At 43.8% G+C, this 9,677-nt stretch overlaps 2 protein-coding genes across 2 annotated transcripts; one reads left to right on the forward strand and one right to left on the reverse strand.

The window, feature by feature from the left end:
* Nucleotides 1-705: 705 nt before the first annotated feature.
* Nucleotides 706-5,802, reverse strand: LOC125544666 (protein farnesyltransferase subunit beta-like). Its single transcript, XM_048708413.1, has 14 exons — nt 5,502-5,802; nt 5,055-5,141; nt 4,867-4,972; nt 4,366-4,401; nt 3,750-3,832; nt 3,617-3,670; nt 3,464-3,515; nt 3,334-3,398; nt 3,160-3,216; nt 2,985-3,057; nt 2,121-2,207; nt 1,900-2,041; nt 1,293-1,396; nt 706-1,133 (listed from the first exon to the last, which is right to left on the reverse strand). The coding sequence occupies exons 1-14, from the start codon at nt 5,783-5,785 to the stop codon at nt 897-899; spliced, it is 1,467 nt and encodes a 488-aa protein (XP_048564370.1). The 5' UTR covers nt 5,786-5,802; the 3' UTR covers nt 706-896.
* A 147-nt stretch (nt 5,803-5,949) lies between these two features.
* LOC125544665 (pentatricopeptide repeat-containing protein At4g32450, mitochondrial-like) lies at nt 5,950-9,449 on the forward strand. Its single transcript, XM_048708412.1, has 2 exons — nt 5,950-6,246; nt 6,648-9,449. The coding sequence occupies exons 1-2, from the start codon at nt 6,134-6,136 to the stop codon at nt 9,244-9,246; spliced, it is 2,712 nt and encodes a 903-aa protein (XP_048564369.1). The 5' UTR covers nt 5,950-6,133; the 3' UTR covers nt 9,247-9,449.
* The last annotated feature ends 228 nt before the right edge of the window (nt 9,450-9,677 follow it).

Raw genomic sequence — 9,677 nt, forward strand, 5'->3', positions numbered from 1 at the left:
AGCCATCACCTTCACCATGAGACTCGACCAAAAAGTGCAGCCACCACCGCCACCATGAGACTCGCTGGAGAGCCAAACGGGCAGTCCACCACCCGCGGGCAGGCCTGACATCCTGGACCAAACCCCTCACCGAAATCAAAACACGAGGACGTTGCCAACAAGAGGCGAAGCAACCGCCTCGCGCAAATCCAGCAAGTCTCCACCTTGACTTGACGAAGGTGGCCAAGCCACACGAAGAGGCCAACCCACCGGCCCCTGCACCCGGCTCACGCCCGCCTACGCCTTGGACGGTGGGTTGATTCTTGACTATTCAGAGTTGAAATATGGACTTCTCTCTTTTAAGATATGGCACAAAACATCTAAAAAAAATATGACACATAAACTAAACAGATCCACAAGCCTTAGAATTTAACATTGTACGGAACAGGCCACGAAACATATATTTGCATTGCCACTTTGTGAGTATATCCAGTCGCACGAGGCATATGGCACATAGCTTTCCTATCCAACGTTCCATTTGAGGCTTTGTTCGGTTACACCTTCTCACAGGGGGATTGGGGTGGATTGGAGGAGGTTTTGACTTGTAGAGGGTGTATTTTTCCTGTCATCCGAACAGGCCCTGAAGGTTAAGATGCCGAGCACGAGTTAGGAAGAGAATGTCTTGGCATCAGTCAGCAATGCTATCAATAACATCCCCGAGACATGTAACCAAAAGAGCTCAGCCTCTCACCATGCACTCATAGTGAATCAGTCATACACGGTGCAAGGAGCATAATCCAATTATTCAAATGACTGCTAGTATACAACAAACGGACACGTTGCAGAAATATCCCCAGTACTTGAAGCCACATCACAGATCGTCCTAGCTATCTGAGACTGTAAAGGTGTACATTTGATCACTCGCTCGAAAAGAACTCGTAGGCCTCCTCGTATTTCTCTAGCACAACGTTGTAGAGCGGATGAATTTGCTCTAGCAAGTTCGAGTATGGGCCAAGCATGTGCTGCGGCAAGGGGCATGAAACGGAACCTGTCATTGCGCTGTACTGGCTAACTGAGAGGCCACTCAGGCAGTAGCATGAGTGATAGTGGTCTCTGTTCTTTCCAGGTTTATCCCTCAATCCCCCCTCCGGCACCTGTGTGTTTCAGCAGTAGACATAGTTTCAATTACAACATGAACTTTCAAAGCTGAAGAATTATATCCCATCACGAAATGCACGCTCGAAAATTTGAAGTTCCGAAAATAGAAACTCTAGATATCTATCTATGCAAGAAGTAAGATGTTCTTTTTTTACCTGTGCACAAAGCAGGATATATTGTTGCAGAGCAATGTTGTGGAACAGCGGACCTATTTGGTTGCTCTGCTTCATAAAATCAAATCCAATCTTCGCATAATCCACTATCAGAGAACAAAAACACACAAAACGGTGACATAAATCAAGATCAGACCCAACACCTTGTAAATCAAAGCACTAGACACTAGTATGTAACGCAGGTTATGAAGCATTAGAAATTTGTATTCAAGTTACAAATATGTGTCGAAGGTACCAAGGCAACAAGGTGACCAAATGACACTAGTGCAGTAATGCACGTTACTTACGAATATACTCCTGATGAACTAACAAAAACTTGAAAACACCAATAATCACACCATATTGAATTGCCAAACCCCAACTCATCACAATTCCAAAAGAGAGTTTATATTTCTTCAATGTGTTACAGTTTATAAACTCAGCAAAGAAGATATATAAGCATGATATTTAATGTAAGTATAACAGGGAATCTCAGTTAATTATTTATTTCACCAGATATTTGAAGCAGAAATATGTTTTTAATGAAGAAAAGCACACTGGTACCAAAAGATAATTTTCCATAAGAAAGTATTGAGCACAAAATACTTACCAACAGAAGATTTTTCTGAAGCCAATCCAGATGAGCTGGTCCCACAAGAATCATCTACCGAAGATAATTTGCTGGGCTGTGATTGTTTAGATTGTTCATCAGACCCTGCCATTAGCTTTTGAGCTAAAGCAATAGCAGCTCCCTGGACATACACAAGACATCTGTCATATATGGAGCAGAACATGTGGCTTAAGAAGTTCAAATACATAGCGGTATTTTACCTGCCAAAAGGAGTAGCAACCATCAACCAATTTATTTGTCCGTCCTTGGAATCCGCATTCCACTCCTTGACGAAATGCCACCCAGCCCTAAATGATGAGGCCCTAGTTAGTGTTGCAACAAACAATGATGTGACAACACATTACATATGTGGCCTCATATATTTCCTGGAAAAGGTTCACTTTTCAACCTGGAACTTCCGCAAGAGTCCACTTCCAACTCTAAACTATTGCAAAAGTCAACTTCCAAATTTGGACTCTAAAATCGTCTAAGTTGCAACCATGAAATAACAAAACCGTCCGCTTTACAACCTTAGTTAGTTTCACAACTGGCTTCGGCTGACATGGATATCATGCCACTGACATATCATCAAACAAAACAGTCCCGTGCCAGATCTTTTTCTCTTTCTTCTCTCTTTACAGTTTCACAGAAATTAAGAGATTTTTGATATTTGCAAAACACCCAAGATTGTAAAGTATACAGCTCCGGTCGTTAGAGGTTGCAACTTGGACATATGTTTCGGTTGTTAGATTTGTCTGATGACATGGTAGTAACATGGTGAACACATGGCATCCATGCCAGTCAAAAATACTCGCAAAACTACCCGAGGTTGTGAAGTGCACAGTTTCAGTTGTTACAGGTTGCAACTCGGACAATCTTTTAGTCAATTGAGAGTTGACAAGTTACCTTTTTCTATTTCCTAAACATAAAGCAATAGATTTTTAAATAATATCCGATACATTTCTCCTTTACATAATTGAAAACCAAAGGGCCAAGTTCAACTAATTGCAACCAAAATTAGCACACACACATACATACTGTAATAGAAGGAAAACTGAATAAAGTAGTAGGAGGGGTCGTCTTACAATCAAGCTAGGCAAATCGAGTTTCTCCACTTCATTAAGCAGGACCATTGCAGCCAGCCCACAAAAAGTGTACCTTATCAAAGCAATTTTTATTTAAACTTTTTAACAGATACATAAAAATCATCAGAGATCCCCCGCAAAAAAAAATCATCAGAGAACATCCTTAGAAACGTACCCACCATGAGCTTCAGCAGAAGGTTCTCCCGCAATCCCACCTTCATAAGTTTGACAACTGGGGGGCATATAGTGTATGAATTAACCAATCATTCTATAGAAAAAGGTTATCTGAACAAATCAACCACATATTTTAAAATTGCAAAATTGAAAAAACACATTAACCAAAGCAAACCTTGCTATGTAGTTTCCAACACCTTTTGCCAGCTCATCATCAAGAATGTTCACGAGGCTGGCAACCTAATCTCAACAAGCGTAATATTAGAGAATGGCAACAGAAACACTAAGAACTACAAGAAACTCACCGATATTGCAGTATAGCAAGCGCGGACATCAATTTCACCACCATCATGCATTCTGGTCGAAGGATTTTCAATGGAGTAACAGACATTAGTCAGATGGAACTTGGTATGGAAATAGTATTTTTCCTTGCCCTATGCACTATCGAGAAAACACACCTGAAAGCACCTGATTTGTCCTTCATTAGAAGCATAAACTTGTACAGATTGTCCCTGATTGACAACTTAGAACGGTTAAGAAAACGACACAGATATAAATAACATCTTTCTCCAAGAGCGGACATAGAGTTACCTTTTTATTGATGATAGTGCTCTTTCACTCCCTATGGTTACAAGTGTATTTACAGCAGCGTACGATGTAGCGAGATGAGGTAACTACCAAAGAAAGGTGAACAAAAGGATGAAATTTAAAACTGGTCAGTGGAAATTATCATCTTGAATGAGTAGATAAACATGAAACGGCAGATCAATTAACAAAAAAAAAGATTCATGCTATCTCTGAACTTCCAAAAGACGGAGAAACAATACCACTACAAAAGCTAGCTTTGCCAACTACAGCAGGCTTCTTGAGTTATATGAACACATTAGGTCATCAAATAGACAAATACCAAACACACAGATACATATTTCATATAAAACATATCTCCGAAGTTCTTATAACCCTAAAATGATTTGTCAAAGTTATTTTGTATATTCATGTGAGCATGCCAAGTAGCCTAGGACGGTCTAAGCACTCATTTTGAAGCAAACATTTGAAAGTAATGTCAGATCCAGTATCTCTACAGCCCAGCATTCACATGGCCTGTTCCAAATTCCATGGTTGCCTAAAATTGCATTTCAAGAACTAATGCAAAAGATTGACCAACCTAAATGTGGGGAATTAAAAAGAGTTTGAGGTTAGAGCAAACCTGCCCAGGTCCACCACCATATCCACCATGTTTGTCCTGAAACAATTATAATTAAGCCACCATAAGAGAAAGAAAATGGTAATATTCAGAAATTACTGTATCTGCAAATGGGTATCTCCAGTGCTTTAACTATGTATGACCAATACTACTTGCATTTTTCCATAAAAATATCATATAAGATTTACTGTGTCGTGCAACCAGAGCATATTGTCTCAGCAACTTTATTAGTTTCTATAATCTATAGTATGTATATATGCAAAACTACACGTGGATTGAGAGGTTTATTCATGTAGCCCCACCACCTTAAGCAGTTTGGTAAAGCGGTTCCATTCAATCTTGTTTTTCATATCAGCAAAGAAGAGCAGAAGTTTGAAACAAAGCCTTAAACAGTCTGCTTGTAAAGTTTTCAGCATATATATCCTTAAGCATAAGTGTTATCAAAATTTAACTGCAAACTGCAGCAAGATATCCATACAATTATATTGTAACAGATCAACAAACCTGGCATCGAGACAAGAAGTCCACAATATCGTTCTCGAGGTCATCATCAAGCGTTTCATCCAGCAACGCAAGCCCATGAACCATCCAATAGCATAACCAAGGCCGACTGGAAGAACCAGAAGAAAATTGTAAGCAAAGTATAAATCAGGGACGGCACTTAAGTTAATTTAACACTGGAGAAGCATTACTTGGCATCGAGCACATGGAAGCTAGGTGCGAGATGCCTCAGCCCTTTCATCAAATACTCGACATGTTGATCACGCCACAGCTCTAGCCTGCAGCCAAAAAAAAATAACGATCAAAGTTCGGTATAAGCAAGTGGAGAACATCATAGTCTCAAGTCAGTGTTGTTCCAAATTAAAGGGCACACTTACATACGACACCTAATTGACAGCACTAAGCTTCTATGAGCAAACATTTTGGTACCACAATCAAGCAATTCCTCCCCCCATCTGCCACATAGGTGAACTTATCGGTGAGCTTCCAACTTCGAGCAGAAGCCAAGCAAACCTATCTGATCTCCGCACCCTGAAGCCCATCTCTCGCACCCAAACCCGCTACTCCCAAACACCGCGAACAGCAGGCTAGTAGCTAAAGAGAAGTACTAATATGGAGCGTGCTTGAGGGTCCCTTACATGACGGACTTGGCGTTGGGCGCGGCGTCGAAGAGGACGCGGTAGATGTCGGCTACCCGCGCCTCCACCTTCATCTGCTCCACCTGCGTCACGGTGAGCCGGGGCAGCTCCGCGGCCGCGCCGTCCTCCGACGGGTCGCCCCCGGCAGCAGGCGACTGTGGCTGCGGCTGCGACGACGAATCCATAGGCGCGGCGGAGGCAGGCGGACCGCCGCTCCGCTGTGCGCCGCGGCTGCGAGCTGTGTCTCCGTGCGGCCGCGAGGATCTCAGGGAAAGGCGGACCATGTGCGAGCTTGGTCCTTTGGACTGGGGTAGTAGAAAACTAGAAATTCGATGCAAAGGGAGGAAGGCCTGAAAGTGAAAAGCCCAGCCCAGTAGGTAGTGAGGCCCAGTGGACCGACCCAGCTTCGGGGCGAGGCCGTGTGCTAGCTATACCCACCCGTCCGGCTCGAGCGGGGGGATCATTCCCACCACCACACCGCGCACGCACGGCCGCGCCGCCGCCGCCGCCGCTCCACCGTAGGGCAGCCTCCTCTTTCTTTTTCCGCTTGGCGGCTGGGGCTCTTTGTCTCCGGGAGGGTTTCCGCGGCGCACGGAACAGCAGGAGCACGCCGCGCTGAGAGGTGGAGGGAGATGGCTGCCATGGTTGGAGCGCGCAGGGCTCTCTTCGCCGCCCGCTACTCCCCTCGCGGCGAGCTCGCGGCCGCGCTCCTCTCCCCCGCCCGTCGAGTCGGTTCTCCTCACAGGTACCGCACGCCTGCGCCAAGTCCTTGGACCAGTCTTCCCCTGCCTACTAATCATGATTTCATCGTCCAGTGGTTTAGTCCTCTCTGTGAACTTGTGCTCATTTGCGATAGAAACAGAGCCACATGAGTTAAACATAGAAGTTTTTTTTTTCCAAAAAATATGTAGTAGAAATCAATTTCGGCCGGAGCTTGAGATGGCAGAGATACTAAACACATACGCCCACTCATAGCACCTTATAATTTCAGTGTGCTGAAAATAGCCGGCCACCTCAATCCCCTATAATTTCAGTGTTCACATAGCCAAACAGATTGCTTTGACGTCCCCAAATGGCCACTGTGATTTCTTCGACGCATATTTCTTGCCTGGAAATTAACGTGACATATTTGCTATTCTGTTTCAGTCTTCCAGCTGAAAGAGGATGCCCGCGTTCTTTGGTTCCGCATCGAGGCGCTGGCAGTGTGGCATCCGAACAAATTGATGGAGACTATCACCGTGATTGGGGGGTGCAAAACGCAGGGAACTACGGAGAGTCCCGCCCAAAACACTCACCTGATCATTTCAGCCGCCCCTTGCAGAGGGATCCCCCTTCAGCTCATTCTTCAGAAGGCATTGATAGAAATAAAGGTGTGCATGCTGATGGCGGTGTCAATGCACATTATGGACGCAATTCTGAACAACCTTACCAGAGCGGTGGATCGTATGGCTTACCAGATAGTCGCCAGCCATATACCGGTGCAAGAGTGAATAACGAGCCACCTGGATATACTGCCAGGCAATCGTATGGGGGCAATAGTGCATATGGCCACCAAAACCCCAAGGGCGATATACCAAGTGCTCATCAGCAGCAGATTGTCATACCTGCTATTAATGGCCTTTCTGCAGATGGTAATGTGCGAAGAGGTCGTGACGTTACTGGATATGATTGCAGCTCTGGATACAATTCCCGAAGTAACCAGGAGAGCTATACTAGTGGGCAGTATGGATATGGCCCATCAGCACAGTCACATCAAAGCCCAACTGGAAGTGACCAGCAAGTCTTTCATCAACAGAAGGTTGATCGAATATCTAATGGTAATTACTTCAACAAGCCTGGCAATCCTGCGTCACAGTATCCAACTCCAAGCAGTTCCCGTAAGGAGCATGTTGCAGGACCTCAACAAGGCCACAATGGTGATTTTGGATACAATACCAGGCAGCCTGATCAGGCAAGTAGTGCATACAATCACCCAAGTTCTAATGGAGGTCCACCAAGTACTCAGCAGCAGCACAATGGCACTGGATATGCCACACACAACTTTGGTTACAACACCCAAAGTAACCAGCAGAACTATAATGGTAGGCAGAATGGATATGGTCCTTCAGGACAGTCATATCAAAACTTAACTGGAAACGTTCAGCAGCAGAATGATTATCAAAGTCATGATCATGCAAATAGGCCTGTGAATTCTGCCTCACAGTATCCAAATACTAGCCATTTCCATAAGGAGCATTTTCCAGTATTCCAGCAAGGCCACAGAGGTGATTTTGGATACAATGCTTCACAAGCATATCAGAGTCATTATACCACTAACAAAATTGACACTCAGAGAAATCATCAAGAGCATTTCATGAATGTAAACACAGATGTACAGCACAGCCATAACAGAACTTATCCAGAATCTCATTCAGATATTCAACCTATTACGTCAGCTGGGAACAACTTGAGCAGTAAGCCCTATCAAGATAACATGTATTTCCAGCATTCACTGCCTGGCAGCCTGCCAAATAATGGATCACCTTCTGAAGTATCTGATGAAGCCAGCGGCATATCCAAAGGTACTATTGAGGAACTGGATAAGTTATGTGAAGATGGGAACATAAAAGAAGCTTTGAAAGCTCTACCGGTGCTGCAAGGAAAAGGCATTGTACTGCATGCTCCTCAATACTTTAAACTGATGCAAGCATGCGCTGATGCATGTGCTCTTGCAGAAGCAAGACAAATACATGATCAAATATCTCAATCAGAACTAGCTGTTGACATAGATGTTAACAACAAAATTTTGGACATGTATGCTAAATGTGCCTCGATGGAAGATGCAAAGAAACTTTTCAGTACTATGGCGCAGCATGATTTGACATCTTGGAGCACTATAATCTCAGGGTTTGTGCATAATGGTCTTGGTGAAGAAGCAACTGACTTTTTTGATCGTTTTAAGCAGACTGGAGATAAGCCAGATTCTGGCATGTTCACACATGTATTTTTGGCCTGTGGAATTTTGGGATCGGTTGACGAGGGCATGTTGCATTTTGAATCAATGCAGAAGGATTTTGGTATAATTCCTTCCATGGATCATTATGCGAGCATTGTTAATATGCTTGGCCAGTCGGGCTATGTTGATGAAGCTCGTGAATTTGTTGAACGGATGCCTATGGAACCGAGCGTCGATATCTGGGAAAGTTTGATGAATATGTGCCGACTTAATGGATACTTAGAGCTTGGGGATCGTTGTGCTCAGATTATAGAACGCCTGGATCCTTCTAGGCTGAATGAGCAGTCTAAAACGGGTCTTTTCCCTGTAAATGCTTCAGACCTTGCAAAGGAGAAAGAAAGGAAAAAGGCTAATACTGCTGAAGCTAGGAGCAAAGTTCATGAATACAGAGCAGGGGATCGATCCCATCCAGAAACCCTTAAGATCTATGAAGAGCTGAGGTACTTGGCGGCTCATATGAAGGAGGCTGGCTATATTGCGGATACTCGATTTGTGCTTCACGACGTTGATCCAGAAACTAAAGAGGATGCCTTGCTAGCTCACAGTGAGAGACTAGCTGTTAGTTACGGTCTTATAACCAGTGCTGTCCGTTCGCCAATTCGGGTTATAAAGAACCTTCGCTCCTGTGGAGACTGCCACACCGCTCTTAAGATAATCTCTAAGCTTGTTGGCCGTCAGATCATTGCGAGGGACGCAAAGAGGTTCCACCATTTTGAAAATGGTGTGTGCTCTTGCAAAGACTATTGGTAAACAGAATGTGACATGTCTACGCTGTTATAAAATTTTATAGGTAGAGATCCAAAATCAGTTGTGTAAATCCTGAAGGTATGTTGCCTATGAAACATTTGGTTTAACCACAGGTTTCATGTCAGGGACACGGTGTATCCTCTCTTCTATGTAACATCCTATTAGTGTTCTATACCCTGGAATTTATTAGCTTGAAGCATTCTTTATCTGATGATGCTCCCTCACAAGTCATTATGCATCGGAAACTAAAGATATACACTTGGTTTGCAGGTATTCTGTAGTTCGTACTTGTTGGTAACTTTTTTGTGCTAGAGGACTTGTACGAATCTTACTGGTTACCCCTTCTTTTGTACTCCTTTACTGGTGGCCTTTATATGCTTTAGCGTTCCAATAAGAGGATTTTTAGTTATTCTGTGTATCAGGAAAGAGCCTCA

This window comes from Triticum urartu, chromosome 3, assembly GCF_003073215.2.
Source record: "Triticum urartu cultivar G1812 chromosome 3, Tu2.1, whole genome shotgun sequence".
NCBI classification, from domain to species: Eukaryota; Viridiplantae; Streptophyta; class Magnoliopsida; order Poales; family Poaceae; genus Triticum; species Triticum urartu.